Raw genomic sequence first — 17,985 nt, 5'->3', positions numbered from 1 at the left:
CTTCAACCATTTCTTTCTTACACATTTTCCTTTGATAACTTGATCATACCTATTGGTAATTCATAACCCAGGTATCGAAGATGTTAATCTTCGCAGCTGCTTTCGCATTGGCTTGATCCATCATTAGATTGACAATGCAAGTTGCTTCTGAAACTTTCTCATCAAATTCGGTTGCGATTGCCTTTCCCTTTCCAATAACCTCTAAAGGTTTAGGAGTTGGCCTTTATTTACCAATAGTTATGCCAATATCACCCCTGGTGGCTCTCATGATTTCTTGAGGAGTTAAGGGCTTGGAAAAATGCCCTGACAAAGCGTTAGATTTGACTCCTTTTCCAATGACAATGGACTTTTCTGGAATATTTTTTATACTAGTGGCTCGACATTTGGCTGAATAGGAGCCTGTTTAGACATTACAACAATAACAGGGGTAAGAACAATACCCTACTCTGTTTCGGAAATAACAATAGCTTACTATAGGATCATTTAGGTGGACAAGAGACTGAATTTTGTCAATACATTCAAAATTTGGACAAACTGGCTCAATAGTTATCCCAACAACAACATATTCCAACACAAGAACATAAGCAGATTCAAGTTGTTCCAACAGAGGAACACTAAACTTAGGCACTTCGGCCAGAGAATAAGGAGGGGTTTACCTTCGAGGAAGCTTTGGATGATTTAGACGCCCTAGGCGCCATTAACTTTTCACCTTTTGAAACGGAGGATTTTGCCGGCTTTTTCAACTGGCTGGTTGATTGAGAAAGCGGAGAGATCGGGATGGCTGCAAGTGAAGAGGGATCTTGCTTAGTTCTGGAATCGACCACCCCAAAATCTTTATTCGAAGAACTCTTCTGGCTATTACAACTGGCCTCTGATTCGTTTATGGTTCTTTCTATTTTAGCCCCCGTAGAGAGGATAAAGGATGTTGGTTGCTTGGACGAGTGACGGATCTGCCACCCGTCTGTTGGCTAGACGCACTAGAGAGGGACTCCTTTGAGTTCTTCTTTCTTGTGAGGGTGTTGGCAATAGTAAAGATGTTGAACACACGACTAGTATGAATAACCTCTCTTTCTCCCATAGGAACGCCCAAATGTTCCAAAAAACAGCTGAGTTGAGCAGTGAATCCCATACTCTCCTTGTTGTTAGAATTAATCGACCCACACAGATTAGAAAAGAGCTTCGAAGCCCAGTTGACTTGAAGGCCTTTAGAGATAGCCGTCATATAGACAAAACGATCCTGACTATAGAGATGAAATGAACATGCTCTTCCTTGAAGAGCCTTCGCAACAATGTCATTTAAGAGAATGAAATGGGGTTTGAGAACTTTCTTACTCCCATTCAGCCTGATTTCCGAACAATCAGCCAAAAATGCAGTCTTCATTTCTGTGATGGATTCCACTAGAAGATGAGGATTTAATGGGTGGCCCTCCGATGGAAGTTCAAAGAACTCCGCATAAGACGCCTCGTCAAATGAGATAACTATTTCGTTCACTGTTGTAGAAATAGAATCACCAACCATGGTTGTCGATTTGAAGAACTCCCAGACTTCCTTCTCGTAGAAAATAAAAGGGCCACCGAGATACTTTCTGAGGCTGGAATACTCCAAAGATCTAAACATGTCAACCACCTCCTATTGATCGAAAGCATACATCGAGGCGAAATTCACCTGCAAAGTACAGTGACTAAGGGTAATCTTCTTGTTGGCCATTTGAGAGAAGATGAACAGACTCAAGATGAACAAAATTCTTAGAGATAAGTTTAGAGAAAGCTAGGGTTCTTGAGAGATTTGAGAGCGTAAACGTTTCAATCGCATGCAATATATCCTTAAATAGACTTCGAAGAGTCGCATGTCTTAACCGTTACTCTTCATAAAGGTAGGACCTACTACTTAATTTTAGATGTCTTTTCCCACAGAGTCATCATTAAATTTAGCGGTATATTATTCATTCTATACTTACTTGAAAGACCCATGTCTTCATGTTATTTTAAATTGAGTATTTTAATGTTTGAGTGGGAAAGTTAGATGACGCGGCATATATGAGAACTGTCCTTGATTAGTCTAATAGCACACGTAGTTAGACATTTTTCTTACTTCTACAGTCTATGTGATCTAAGCGTCTATTAGACGCATGAGTCTATTAGACGTAGGCGTCTAATCACGTGTCTTATAGATGTCTAAACGTCTATTAATCGTCGACGTCTAATTACGCATGAACAACACGTATTAGACGTGTGTTTGGTTAGACGTGAGCGTACAATTTCTCTTGTCTTATAAACGTCTAAGCATTTATTAGACATTTTAACTTAAAGACATAGAGTGTGTAATTAAAAATACGTCTAAGTAAATGCTTTTTATTTTAGACAATCTTGTCTAATAGACCGATTAAAGCTTTAGTCTGTGTACATCTTTATTTAAACAATAAATTTCCCTCTGAATTTATGCATGTACAAAAAAAATAAAATAAATGTTTTGAAGTCCTTAAGACCAAAAATATTTTTAAGATAGAAAACACTTAGTCCTTAGGAGTGGCAAAAGTTATTGTTAATCTTCTAAAGCATGTACGCAGAAGAGTATGCTCCAAGCTTCCTTCCTGCAGATTCCCTATATCACCTACACAAGAAAATATATACAAACTTTGGTACCCACATTCACTTGGGTCCTCGATCAACCAGTCCCTTAGGAATCCATATTTGAGTTATTTTTATGGATTTCCCATTTTGTGTTGTAATTAATGCGTATGATTTTGACTTAGTAGACGTAATTCATCTAGCCACTGATCCTTTAGTTTTTGAGGATGATTTTCTTTTAAAACTCCTAACTTTGAGTCAGGTTTTAGATAGCCAGACTTGCTAGTTGCATCTAACTTGTTTTTTAGCCAGCTAATAGTCGGCGGAACATAAGTTATTTCTTCTTTTAAAGCTAACTCCTCATGGATTGGATCAGTTTCAGTTTCAGTGTCAGTTAGACTCCCTTTGACAAAACTTATTGGATTAAGCTTGTCAGCTACCAGTTCTTCCCTTGATAATTTTTCAGAAGAGAAGTCAAATACCTCAGATTCTTAAGCTTCTTCTTATTCTTCCCTTGCCATAAAGCAAACAACCTCGTCATCATCACTGTCACTAGATTAAGAGTCAGAATCACTCTGGTTCCTTATGTTCTTCCTATCGCCTACTAAGAGAGCCTTCAGCTCATTTTCTTCTTCATCTTTCATCTCATCACGCTTCGGCTTCCGACATTCCGATTGGTAATGACCTAAAATACCGCAGTTAAAACACTTAACATTAGCTTTAGATTTCTTATTGTCATTTATATTTGAAGAGCTTGAGTTAGAGTTGCTCTTCTTAATGAAGTTGCCAAACTTCTTCACGAAGAGATACATAGCATCGCTACTAAGCTGCTGGGCAGCTGTCTTCACATCAAGGGCAACTGGTGGCTTTTCTGCAGTCATCAAGACTTTAGTAATGATGGTGTATGAGGGTTGATCTTCTTCAATCCTCGAGTTCAGCTCGAACTCATAGGCCTTGAGATCAGCAAACAGATCGAAGAGTCCGCTCTTGTTGAGGTCTTTGGATTCCCTCATTTCCATCGTCTTTATGCCTCACTCCCTTAGTAAAGCTCGCATGACCTTGATAGAAATCTCCCTATTGCTATAGGTCTTGCCAAGAATGGATAGAGTGGATATAACTTTGCTAAACCTTGCGTCAAACTCAGTCATTGATTCTCCAGGATGCATTTTGAAGCTGTCAAACTTTTGAGTGGCAACCATAATTCTGTTCTCTTTGTTTGCTCATTGCCCTCACACTGTTGAGTGAGACTGTCCCAGATCTCCTTGGCAGTTTCACACTCGATGATGTATTGAACATGCTGTCATCGAGAGATTTGTACAGAACATCCAATGCCATGTTGTTGAGGTTGTTCCTCTTCTTATCTTCGCTGGTCCATTCAGATTTCTCCTTTTCGATCTTGATGGGACCGTCTGTGATAACACTCCACGTTTCATCATGAAGAGAGGAAAGATGAGCACAAACTCTCTTCTTCCACACAATATAGTTTTCTTTTGAGAACATAGGGATTGCGATAGCACTAGCATCTTTGGATATGATAGACATTTTTGGTTATAGCTTGAGAATAGAAACAGGGCTCTGATACCAATTGATAGGATTGGTGTAATCAATAGAGACGGGGGTCTAACTATTTATGAAAACTTCTGGAAAACGGTTTGATAAAAATCTTGTTAGGAATTAATATCACTTTACATTCTTCATAAAACCTTGCAAACTCTTGAATCGATTTAAGTGCGAAAACGTTTGCTCTGTTTTGAAGCTACGGACGAATGAAAGAAGATAAGACATAATGATAATGACACAGAAATTTGTTTATGGATGTTCGGAGCAAACTCTCCGATGTCACCCCTTCTTCTAACCACCGGAAGGATTCACAATACTTCTTTAAATCAAATACAGTTTACTGGCTCGCTAATTGTTGAACAGAACAAAGCCTGTTCAACTTACGATGTAAGATAAATTAGATAGTTATTTAATAAGTAATTAACTATCTAAAGAACTTAATTAAATTCATCATATTGTACAGGAAAAACAAGGAACGATCATATTTTCAATTGGCTGGTCAAACCGATCTCCTCAGAAGCGGCTCAAACCGCTGAATGATCTCATCAGAAAACCGGCTCGGTTCAACTCAATCTTTTACTTTGATCGGTCGCTACTCTTCGGTAGGACCAGTCAACCAATGATGTCTGGTTGGTTCAACTTCCTGAAAATCTTAAGCCAATGTACATTTCCAACGGGCAGATTATTGAAAGACAAAATCAAAGATATGGAAATATTGGCAGTTGACATTTTAGTGCAAACATATCTCTTTGGGAATGTGCAAAAGGAATATCTCAAAGGTTCAGACTGTGCCATTGCCATTTTGATACAAGTCTTTTGAACAAACTGCAGGCAATAGAAGACTGTCAAGTGTGCAGTTACCCATTTTGGTATAAGTCCAAAAGCAACTTCCTAGGAGCAAGTAACTGTGAAAACCGCCAGAATGATAAAATAAAGTAAAGACAAATCAGGCTGGCTGTCTCATGCCTTGGGAAGCTTCAACCGCATTTAATGCAATGTTGCTCCTTACGACCAACACATTAGAGAAAGAAATATGATCGTTGTCATATTTCCACTATAAATGGAGAAGCTGAAGAAAGCAGCAACCACAGTTTTTCAAATCATGTTATAGTCTATCAAGTGAGAAACTAATTAATTCTTTTAGAAGTGTTGAGTGTTCTTTGCATTTATATATTGTTTAGTGTATTACAATTCTTATTCTGTGTGAAGAGTGGTAAGTCAAATATCAAGTAGTAAATAAGCCTTGATCATTTGACAGATTGTATTGTGTTTAAATATTCCTAGTGAATATCCTTCTCGTTGTTTGAGAAGAAGGGGTAACGTAAGAGCATTATCTCTGAACATTCATAAAAACCTTGTGTTGTGTTCTTTCATCATTTCTAGTCATTTTACTATCCGAACCGATTTCTCCTTATTTCAAACCGATCCTTCTCCATTCTTATTTCTATCCGATTTTTCTGAGTTGCTTCAGGCTGAAACAAGCTACTTCCTCACTTGAACCCGGTCAAGAGCTTGTGACAGTCTGTGTAGTGTTGAGATCGGTATTAATCTTTAACCAGATTAATACCAACCGTTGTGAGTGTGTAAGTGTTCACCTTTAGCCGGACCCCGGTTCCCTATCGGCGATCTTGTTTCTATCAATTGGTATCAGAGCAGCTAGTCTCAACACTCAAGTAACACCAAAGCAATCAAACATGACTCATAGTGAGAAGCCTCCAATGCTAGAATGTGAAGAGTTTGTCGATTGTTATATTCAAATGTATATGCATCTGATCACTATGGATGATGAGATGATGTTCATCCTATCTGATAGTCCGATAAAGATTTATAAGGAAAGAATTGAATGTACGGCTGATGATAAAAGAAGGAACAACCTGGATAATCATTGCAGGAGTCACATCTTCAAATCTCTGGACAGAAACACATTTGGCAAAGTCAGAGAATGTAAAACTGCAAAGGAAGCATGGGAGACGGTAATCCAACTCCATGAAGGAAATGAAAGAACCAAGGAGAACAAGATACTAGTGGCCACCCAAAAGTTTGAAAATATTAAGATGAGGCCCGGTGAAACCATGAAAGAGTTCAGTGATCGGTTTACTAATGTAATGAATGAGCTGTCTAAATTAGGAAAGAAGTACGACAGCAAGGAAACCATTGTCAAAGCATTGAGATCTCTTCCCAGCATTTGGGATATAAAGACCATGGTGATGCGAGAGTCCAACAACCTTGGGAAAATGAAACTGCACGATGTGTTTGAAGACTTGAAGGCATACAAATTTGAGATTTGAGATGAGATCTCGAATCGAAGATGAAGACTCAACGTCAACTGCAACTAGGGCCCTAATAACTTCAGTGGAGCCAACCGTTCCTGTACTAGTCAAAACCGCTGAACAATTTAGCGAGAATGCAATGGCTATGCTTGCAAAGAAATTTGGAAAATTCATGAAGAAAAATCAACCGTCAAACAACTACAACTATAATTATGGCGAAAAATCAAACGTTAGATGTTATAATTGCAATGCGTTAGGTCATTACCGGTCGGAATACAGAAAACCAAGAAGAGATGATCGAAAACAACATGATCACAACCAGAGGGGTAAACATCAGCAATCCGGTGAAGGCAAGGTGTTGGGTCAAATTATTTTAACTAAGTGTTGAAATAATTTAAACATTTAGATTTTGATGATGAAATGACTTATGAGTTTTGATGCAGGTGTATCGAAATCATATTTCATAAGACTTGGCTCTAATGAGGGTCACTAGACCGATTTTGGCATTAGATGCAAAGAATTAGACGTGTAGTCTAACTCATTGGAGTTAGACGTGCAGTCTAATGAATGCAAAGAATTAGACATGCAGTCTAACTCAGCGGAGTTAGACGTGCAGTCTAATGAATGCACATAATTAGACATGCAATCTAATAGATCTCGGAATTAGATGTGCAGTCTAACTCAGTAGAGTTAGACGTACAGTCTAATATATTTGGAATTATATGTGTAGTCTAACTCAGTGGAGTTAGACGTGCAATCTAATAGGTCTCGGAATTAGACGTGTAGTCTAACTCAACGGAGTTAGATGTGCAGTCTAATATATTTGGAATTAAACGTGCAGTCTAATATATTTGGAATTAGACGTGCAGTCTAACTAAACGGAGTTAGACATGTAGTCTATTAGAATGAGGAAATTAGACGTGTAGTCTAATTTATATGGAATTAGACGTGCAGTCTAACTAAATGAAGTAAGACGTGTAGTCTAATATATGCGGAATTAGACGTGCAGTCTAACTCAGTGGAGTTAGACGTGCAGTCTAATGGATTGTGAAAGTTAGACGCAAGTCTAACTCCTTCAGGCAAGTCTGAGGTAGAACCGGAATTAGACATGCAGTCTAACTCAGTGGAGTTAGACGTGCAGTCTAATGGTTAGTGAATGATTAGACATGTAGTCTAATTAGTGAAAGTTAGACGTAAGTCTAACTCCTTTAGACAAGTCTGAGGTAGAACCGGAATTAGACGTGCAGTCTAACTCAGTGGAGTTAGACGTGCAGTCTAATGGTTAGTAACAATTAGACGTGTAGTCTAATTGGTGAAAGTTAGACGCGAGTCTAACTCCTTTAGATTAGTCTGAAGTGACTGTAATTAGACGTGAGTCTAATTCCATTAACTAGGCGGTCTAATGGACTCTGTTATTAGATGCGGATGTTTAATTTCATTAGACTGGTTTTCACAATCCGTCTAACTGAAATACGTCTAATGCTCAACTTAAGCAGTATGCTTGAAGCTAGCACCTGCCTACCCACGTGCTATAGATGTACCCTACTCCTGCTCCACTTTCTAGTGATGATCAGTACAACAACTATATACAACCAACCAACGAATGCCACGTAAGAGAATTTTCCTCATATTACTTGTTTTGCAGGTACATCTCTGATGGAATATTCGGCGCACTACCAGTGGTGTACGGGCACGTTCCTTGTGCCCAGAACCTGCTGTGTACAATGGAGGCTTTCCAATAGAAGAGTGCCATGTATCATTCTAAAGATTTGACCGTTAGTCTCTGCCTAGTATTTATCATATCTCAAGGACAATAGACAATGAGTTTTACGAACTGCCAGATTTTACAAAGAGTTAATCTACAATTCTTCTTTCTATTCCATAGAGAGAAATCAAGCCTTTTACTGTGAAGCTGCTTTCTGATTGTACTGTGTGTGAATCAAGAGAGATCTAGAATCATAAAAAACTTTAGCTGAGTGATATTCTTCATATTGTATATTCAGTAGAGTGTGTTCTGTTCAATAGTGAGCTAAGTGTGTGTAAACTGTATTTGATTCGAATCATATTATAGTGAATCCTTCCGGTGGTTGGAAGAAGGGGTGACGTATGAGAGTTTCTCAGAACATCCATATACAAACTGTTGTGTTCTTCATTTCTGTAATCTTTTCATCTTTCATCTTGAGCTTCAAACCCAAGTAAACAATTCCGCCTTGAATCTGTTTCAAGTGTTTCAAGTGTTTGCGTAGAATAGAAAGTGAATTAAATCCCTAACAGGATTTCTTTTAAACCATTTTTCATAAGCCTTCATCAATAGTCAAACCCCGTCTCTATCAATAAATCTGATACCATCAATTGGTATCAGAGCCTAGTTTATATTCTCAAGCCTTTCCTGAAATATGTCGACCATAACCAAAGACGCTAGTGCTACAGCTATTCCAACTTTCTCTCGAGAAAACTACATTGTTTGGATGAAAAGAGTTCGTGCTCATCTTTCTTCTCTTCATGACGACATGTGGAGCGTTGTCACCGAAGGTCCTATCAAGATTGATAAGGAGAAGGATGACTGGACCGCTGATGAAAAGAGGCAGAACAACCTCAACAACATGGCTCTTGTTGTTCTGTACTGATCTCTCGATGACAACATGTTCAAATACATTATCGAATGCGATACTGCCAAAGCGGTTTGAGATAGACTCACCCAACTGTGTAAGGGAAACGAGCAAACCAAGGAAAACAAGATCATGGTTGCCACTCAACAGTTTGACAGCTCCAAGATGCATCCTGGTGAAACAATGAACGATTTCGACACCAAATTTAGCAAGATCGTCTCCTCTCTGTCTATCCTAGGAAAAACCTATAGCAACCGAGAGCTTGCTATCAAGGTCATGCGTGCTCTTCCAAAGGAATGGGACATAAAGACAATGACGATGAAAGAATCCAAAGATCTTAACAAGATCTCTCTCTTTGATCTCTTTGCTGATCTCAAGGCCTATGAGTTCGAGCTTAACTGTAGGATGGAAGAAGATCAACCCACATTCGTTATCATTTCCAAGGCACTAGTGACTGCTGAAGACCCACCAACCGCTCTGGATGTGAAGATGGAAGCTCAGTAGTTGAGCAGCGATGCCATGTCTCTCTTTGTGAAGAAGTTTGACGACTTCATGAAGAAGAGCAACTCTAACTCAAACTCTTCAAATTCTAATGACAATAAAAAATCTAAAACTTATGTTACTTGTTTTAACTGTGGTATTAAAGGTCATTATGCATCGGAATGCCGGAAGCCGAAACGGGAAGATGCCAAGGATGATGGAAAAGAGTTGAAGGCTCTTATGGAAGGTGACGGGAAGAATAAAGGAAGCAACCGTGGTTTCTACTTTTCATCCAGTGAAAGTGATGAAGAAGAGGTGACCTGCTTCATGGCAAGAGAAGATGAAGAAAGAACTCAGGAGACTAAGGTATTTGACTTCTCTTCTGAAAGATTTTTAAGGGAACAACTAGTAGTTGCACTAGATAACATGGTCATTGAGTACACAAAGTTAGAAGAATCCCTAAATGAAACTAAGTCTTCATCAGATGTAAACAAACCAAATTTGTTTCAATCTGAAGAATCAAATGTTTTTGAAAAGAAGATTTAAGAGATCTCATCTGAGAATGAGATGCTCAAAGAACATATTCAAACCCTTTCACCTGAAAACAAAAGGTTAAACTATATTGTCTGTGCATGGACAAGATCGGGAGATGCTGTCAAACATCAGATCAATATATTGAAACCTGCTGGATCTAGATCCGGATTGGGATTTGATAGCAATGACCCTAATCTGTCATGCAAAAAGTCCAACTCATCTGACAAGCTTAAGCAATAAGTTTTGTCAAAGGGAGTATGACTGACATTGAATTTGATCCTATTCATGAAAAGTTAGTTTCAAAAATGAAATAGCTTATGTTCCGCCTACTGTTAGCTGGCTTAAGAATAAGCTAGAAGCAGCTAACAAGTCTGGCAATTTAAAACCTGACTCTAAGTCAAGGAGTTTTAAAAGAAAATCCTCTTCAAAAGCTAAAGGATCAGTGGCTAGTAGGAAGTCATCTGCTAAGTCAAAATCTTATGCATTAATCACAACACAAAACGGGAAATCCATAAGAATAACTCAAATATGGATTCCTAAGGGACTAATTGATCGAGGACCCAATTAAATATGGGTACCAAAATGTGTATATAGTTTCTTTTGTAGGTGATGCAGGAGGACTGAAGGAAGGAATCAAGAATAATACTCTTTTGAGTACACAGTCTAGAAGATCAACAATGACCTTTTCCATTCTAGTAGATAAATGTTTTTATTTGTTAAAAATGTTTTTGGTCTTTGGACCACAAAAACTGTCTATTTTGCTCTTCTGTTCATATACATAATGAGATGGAAAATTACTTTGGAAGTAAGGATACCCTCTAGATGAATATTCTTAATCGGTCTATTAGACAAGTGTGTCTAAAAGAAACGATTTGTACTTAGACGTATTTTTGCTCAAAACCTATACATCTAAGTCTATATGTTGAGGTGTTAAACCTACGCGATTAGACGGACACGTCTAATAGACGTTAGACGTTTTTACGTCGTGAGCAAGAGGATGCTCATGTCTAATCAAACACACGTCTAACACGTGGTGTTTATGCGGAATTAGACGTACACGTCTAATAGACATTAGACGAATTGCTATACAACACGGAATTAGACGTATGCGTCTAATAGACCCTTCCGTCTAATAGACGTTTAGTTATATGGATTTTTGCTGTAAGAAAAACGTCTAACTACATGCCGATTAGACTGATCAAGGACAACTGTCCCACGTGAGGATATATCCGTTTTCCCGGTTAAAATATTAAACAGTCATCTCTTATCAACATGAAGACACGTGTCTTTCAAGTTTAGAGAAAATATCTGATATACTCTCATTTTTAATGATGACTCCATGAAAAAGGACGTCTAACATTTATTGATGGGCCATACCCTTAAGAAAAGTGACGGTTATTCTTTGTATGTCTTCTTTGTCTATATAAGGACATTGTTGCATGAGTTTGAAAGTTTTTCATCTCTCGAAATCCTTAAAAACCCTAGTTCTCTTTGCATTTCTCTCTCTAAATCTCTCTGAAATCCTGTGTCGGTTCATATTCTTTCGAAAATGGTGAACAAGAAAATCACTTTGGGTCATTGTACTTTACAGGTGAATTTTCCATCGGTGTACTCTTTTGATCAACCGGAAGTGGTGGATATGTTCAGAACCCTAGAGTATTTTGGGTTGAAGAAGTATCTTGGTGGTCCATTCATATTCTATGAGAAAGAAGTTCGCGAGTTCTTCAAATTTGCAACTATGGTGGGTGAATCCATCGTAGCAACCGTCAACGGCGTGGATTTTTCTTTCGATGAAACCGTATATGCAGAGTTCTTTGAACTTCCGATGGAGGGGCACACTTTCGACTTTATTCTTTCATCAGAAGTCATGCAAGAGATGAAGAAGACCTTTTTTGCTGATGGTTCGATGATCCATGTTAATGGAAATAAGAAGGTACTCAAACCCCATTTCATTTTGCTGAACGACGTGGTAGCAAAAGCACTACAATGGGAATCTGGCTCGTTCCATCTATATAATCAAGACCGTTTTGACTATATGTGCGCTATTTCAAAGGGAATCCAGGTAAACTGGGCATCTACCCTTTTACAGAACCTCAACTTTTCGATTTGTCAATCAAACAAGGAAAGTATAACGTATGCGGCTCAACTGAGTCGATTGATGGAGCATTTGGGGGTTCCTGTGGGTGAACTAGAGCATATCAATTCTCCGAGGGTATTATCTGCCCTTACAGTCGTTAGTACCCTGATAAGGATGAAGAACAACATAGAATGTGCCTCTGGTGCATCTAGTTATCAAACAATTGGCAAGCCCTCTACTCGATCCAAACAACTGTCTGCTTCTGTTATGTCAACATGGGCAAAAAGATCGAAAACAGTGAATGAATCAGAGGTCAGTTCCTCCAGTCTGAAAAGTTCAACCAAGAAGGACTCCGAATCAGTCGATTCAAGGTTAAGGCAAGGTCCAGGCGTACTTGCTGTAACTCCTATGTCCTCTCTATCTACTCCATCAACTATTTTGAGAAAGCCTTCGAGATCCGGTGTCTCAAAGGAAAAGAAGACAAAGGTGCTCCGCGCGTCTAAATCATTGAAGGTAACATCTTCTAAATCTTTGGCCGATGTGCCTAAGTTTGATGTTCCTGTAGTGGAACAAGATGAAAATATTTTTTCTCCCTTAAGAGAATCTGCTGAAGGGCCCGCTGTTGAGTCAGCTGGTCTAAACGATGAAAATGCTAACAGGACTGTGTCTCCTGTTGTTCAACCTGATCAAGTAGCCGCCGGTGCTATAGAAAGTGCTCAACCAGTACAAGGTGTTGTTCTCACCCTTGTTGCTGGTGAATCTGTTGTAAAAGACTCTTTAGTAGCCGGAAAGGTTACTCGTGTAGAGCTCCCTGCCGAGCTTTGTAAGAAACCTTAAACGACGTACGAACTGATGCGTTCCGCAAGACAGATAGGTGGAATTGTGTTCAGTGAACCCAGACCTACTCCAAAACCCGTCGAGGTTGTTGGAAAAGGTAAAGATATTACTCCTGTTCCTGAAGAAGTATCAGAGGCAACAAGCATTGTTGACATCGTGTTGGATCAAGTTAAGGCCATTGCGGCTGAAAAGTTGGAAATCTTTGAATCATGGTCCCTGGAAAGATTGTCTTCCAAGTACAATGAAACCCTATCAAATTCTGCGATAACCCGAGAGTGGAAGAAGTGTGTAGCCAATGAGAAGAAAGTTCTCAAGTGGGATAAAACTTCAGAGGTAGATGAGGTTCTGAAGAGAAAGGATCTCGTTGAAGCATGCCTATGTGGAAGAGCCCTTTTCCAAATTCTTGAAGCCAGAAAGGCTAATTTCAACCCTGTTGAGAAAGGTTCTGAAATTGAAGTGAAAGTATTAAAGATGCGGAATGATATCATGGACAATTACGTCTCGGTTGCTTCCCGATACGTTCATAGCGTTAATTGCTCTAGTGCAAAGCCATTTGATGATGATGAACCGATGGACATCCTTGATGCTGATAATGATTCCGATGAGCTGTACGCTGCTCTCTTGATTGAATTCGGGAATTTGTCTGCGGAAGAGAGACGTATTCTGGATCAACCCATTCAAGAGAACTCTCATGAAGAAGAAGAAGAAGTAATTGTTCAAAAGCCTGAACAAGCTCTTGTAACGAATGAAGAAGAAGTTCTTGAAGAAGATGCTGTTGAGAAGGCTGCTCAAGCTCCTATTTGAAGAAAATGCTGTGATATCCTCTGTTGTGAGAACAGAGAAAGCCCAAGAGAAAGTGGCTGAGGTAACTCAGCTAGAGATTATCAGATCTGAGGGGGAACCCTCCAAAGATAAAGTTGTTGAAGAAGAAAGTTCATAATCTAAGGAGGAACAGGATCAATACGCAAGTTATGTAAAGCCCCGTTTATTCCCTAACACCATTGTGGGAAATATTCATGAAAATATCAACATTCCACTACACTACTCTGGAAATTTGTTTGAGAGATTTCAGAGAGCTGAAGATGAACTGTTAGAAGAGGAGCAGAATGAAGCTGCTAAGGTAGAAGAGAAGGACCAACCGGAGCAATCCATGCAGATCCATACTCACTATGAGCCAATTTAGAGTATGGCAGCAGAGTCTCAAGAGAATTCATCAAATGAAGAATCCTCTGCTGAAGCTAACAAGCTGTTAAACTCTATGAAGTCTGTGCTCTCATCTCTTCAGAAGAGCATGATAAAAGCCTTGAACACCCAGGAAGAAGAAAGAAAGGATTTTGCCGAGGTTATCAAAGTCTTTACTGAATTGGATAACACCCTGAAGAAGAACACATATGAGACTCATGTCTTAAATTTAAACTTCTCCAAGTTTGAAAAGAACCTCTTTAGCCGTCAATCTGAAATGATGGACCTTGAAAGGCACATCAATGATGATCGTCATAGGGAGACTTTGGATGAATTCAGTCTGGTGAAGAATCAGATGGTGGAAATTTAGGGTTGTTTAAGGAGAGATGATAGTGAACGACAGGAATTTGCTGACTCCATTGCAAGAAAGTTTCAAGCAAAGGTGAACGTAAAATCTAATACTGAAAGAGATCAACCTAGAATCACCCAAGGCGAGTCAAGTAGAAGCAGTGACGGTGTGTCAACCGGCACTAGATCCAGACGAGCTCCAAGCAACTATGATAATCCTAGGCCAACAAGGAGAGGTGAAGGTCGAAACGGTGGTGATCGTGGAGGCAAAAGTAGTGGTGGTGGCCGTAGTAGGCTATCTGGTGTTGATCAAGGAGGTCGTACCAGTGGTGGTGATCGTGGTGGTAGATCAAGTGGAAGCGGTCGTGGTGGTCGCAGCTTTCCTCCTTTTCTCAACATGTTAATCGGCCAAGACATGAGCCCAACCGATCCTCGAGTTAAAAGGGAAGAACAATAATTTCTTTTCTTCTACTCTGTTTAAGTCCTTCAAACAATGTTTCTTTGATGATTTTAAGAATATTGGTTTTTGGAAGTTTGATGTAAGTGAACAAGGGTTTGTTTTATTTATATGATGAATGCATATTTTGGTATATATATGCAGGTTTTCAATTTCTTCATCAAAAAGGGGGAAATTGTTGGGTCAAATTATTTTAACTAAGTGTTGAAATAATTTAACCATTGAGATTTTGATAATGAAATGACTTATGAGTTTTGATGCAGGTGTATCAAAATCATATTTCATAAGACTTGACTCTAATGAGGGTCACTAGACCGATTTTGGCATCAGATGCAACGAATTAGACGTGCAGTCTAACTCATTGGAGTTAGACGTGAAGTCTAATAAATGTAAAGAATTAGACGTGCAATCTAACTTAGTGGAGTTAGACGTTCAGTCTAATGAAAGCATAGAATTGGACGTGCAGTCTAACTCAGCGGAGTTAGACGTGCAGTCTAATAGATCTCGGAATTAGACGTGTAGTCTAACTCAGCGGAGTTAGATGTGCAGTCTAATATATTTGGAATTAGACGTGCAGTCTAACTCAGCGAAGTTAGACGTGCAGTCTAATAGGTCTCAGAATTAGACGTGTAGTCTAACTCAGCGGAGTTAGACGTGCAGTCTAATATATTTGGAATTGGACGTGCAGTCTAACTAAACGGAGTTAGACGTGCAGTCTATTGGAATGAGGTAATTAGTTGTGTAGTCTAATGTATACGGAATTAGACGTGCAGTCTAACTAAACGAAGTTAGATGTACAGTCTAATATATGCGGAATTAGATGTGCAGTCTAACTCAGTGGAGTTAGACGTGTAGTCTAATGGATTGTGAAAGTTAGACGCAAGTCTAACTCCTTCAGACAAGTCTGAGGTAGAACCGGAATTAGACGTGCAGTCTAACTCAGTGGAGTTAGACGTGCAATCTAATGGTTAGTGAATGATTAGACGTGTAGTCTAATTAGTGAAAGTTAGACGTAAGTCTAACTCCTTCAGACAAGTCTGTGGTAGAACCGGAATTAGACGTGCAGTCTAACTTAGTGGAGTTAGACGTGCAGTCTAATGGTTAGTAACAATTAGACGTGTAGTCTTATTGGTGAAAGTTAGACGTGAGTCTAACTCCTTCAGATTAGTCTGAAGTGACTGTAATTAGACGTAAGTCTAATTCCATAAGACTAGGCGGTCTAATGGACTCTGTTATTAGACGGGGATGTTTTATTTCATTAGACTGGTTTTCACAATCCGTCTAACTGAAATACGTCTAATGCTCAGCTTAAGTAGTATGCTTGAAGCTAGCACCGCCTATCCACGTGCTATAGTTGTACCCTACTCCTGCTCCACTTTCAAGTGAAGATCAGTACAACAGCTATATGCATCCAACCAACGAATGCCATGTAAGAGAATTTTCCACATATTACTTGTTTTGCAGGTACATCTCTGATGGAATATTCGGCGGACTACCAGTGGTGTACGGCCACGTTCCTTGTGCTCAGAACCTGTTGTGTACAATGGAGGCTTTCCAATGGAAGAGTTCCACGTATCATTCTAAAGATTCGACCATTAGTCTCTGCCTAGTATTTATCATATCTCAAAGACAACGGACAACGAGTCTTACGAACTGCCAGATTTTACAAAGAGTTAGTGTACAATTCTGTTTGCTATTCTAGAGAGAGAAATCAAGCCTTTTACTGTGAAACTACTTTCTGATTTGTACTGTCTGTGAATCAAGAGAGAGCTAGATTCAAAAACACCTTTAGCTGAGTGATATTCTTCATATTGTATATTGAACAGAGTGTGTTCTGTTCAATAGTGAGCTAAATGTGTGTAAACTATAATTGATTCGAATCATATTATAGTGAATCCTTCCGTTGGTTGGAAGAAGGGGTGACGTACGAGAGTTTCTCCGAACATCAATAAACAAACTATTGTGTTCTTCATTTCTGTCATCTTTTCATCTTTCATCTTGAGCTTCAAACCCAAGTAAACAATTCCGCCTTGAATCTGTTTCAAGTGTTTACAAGTGTTTGCGTAGAATAGAAAATGAATTAAATCCCTAACATGATTTCTTTCAAACCGTTTTTCATAAGCCTTCATCAATAGCTAGACTCCCGTCTCTATCGATAAAGTCGATCCTATCACAAGGAGATACAAAAGGAATTGATAGCTGATGATGGTGGAATCTTGTGGCTCATACCGACTCGGATAGCGATGACGAAGGAATCACCTGCCTCATGGCTAATGAAGAAGATGTATTTGATTTTTCTTGTGAAGAGTTTACCCGAGAAGACTTGGTCACTACTCTCAATGACATGGTCATTGAGTTCAAGAACCTGCCAGCTCTTGCACCAAGCCGACTAAACTTCCACACTAGTGAACCGAGCAACTTCCAAACCGGTGAGCCGAGTGGAACTAAGACCGATGAACCGACTGAACTATCATGTGAGAATGAGAAGCTCAAGGAGACACTTCAATCATTAACTAAAGAAAATAAAATATTAAAATATATGATGGCTTCTTGGAAGAGATCTAGTGAAGCTGTAAGCCAGATGTCGAGTTATCGGAGACAACACAATTGTAAATTTGGTATCGGTTATGACGACAGTAAATTGGCTAAACAGAAACCTTCCAACAGTTTAAAACTCAGTAAGGACAAGCTTCCTTTCATAAGCTTTGTCAAGAGTTCCTCAACCAACAACGAAGCAGTTCATGATTCAAAAGTGGCCAAAGAATTAAAATATGTAGGTCCAATCGACACGGTACAATGGCTTAATCCTGAGAGAAGGAATGTCATTCGGCCGGGTAGAATAGAATCCAACTGAAGAGCAAAAAGAAGCTTTCAAATTTCACCGAAACATAATGAAGTACAAAGAGGCAGACAAAGGGATGTCAAGCCTAGTACATGTAAGAGCATTAAGACCATCACTGGGAAACTCATACGAATAATCAAAGTGTGGATTCCTAAAGGACTAATCAACCGCGGACCCAAGTGAATGTGGGTACCAAATAAGTGTAAATATTTGTATTTTGC

General features: G+C 39.1%; 1 protein-coding gene across 1 annotated transcript; it reads left to right on the top strand.

Annotated features, from left to right (window-relative positions):
• The first annotated feature begins 5,822 nt into the window (after positions 1-5,822).
• On the top strand, positions 5,823-6,416 carry LOC124930316. The gene has a single exon (XM_047470672.1). The coding sequence runs from the start codon at positions 5,823-5,825 to the stop codon at positions 6,414-6,416; it is 594 nt and encodes a 197-aa protein (XP_047326628.1).
• The last annotated feature ends 11,569 nt before the right edge of the window (positions 6,417-17,985 follow it).

This window comes from Impatiens glandulifera, chromosome 3 (assembly GCF_907164915.1).
Source record: "Impatiens glandulifera chromosome 3, dImpGla2.1, whole genome shotgun sequence".
Classification (NCBI taxonomy): Eukaryota; Viridiplantae; Streptophyta; class Magnoliopsida; order Ericales; family Balsaminaceae; genus Impatiens; species Impatiens glandulifera.
The sequence above is the reverse complement of the archived record's forward strand: the minus strand, read 5'-3'. Positions and strand labels throughout refer to the sequence as shown.

Coding starts and splice junctions, on each gene's coding strand:
- LOC124930316 (XM_047470672.1), top strand. CDS start 5,823: ATGACTCATAGTGAGAAGCCTCCAATGCTAGAATGTGAAGAGTTTGTC.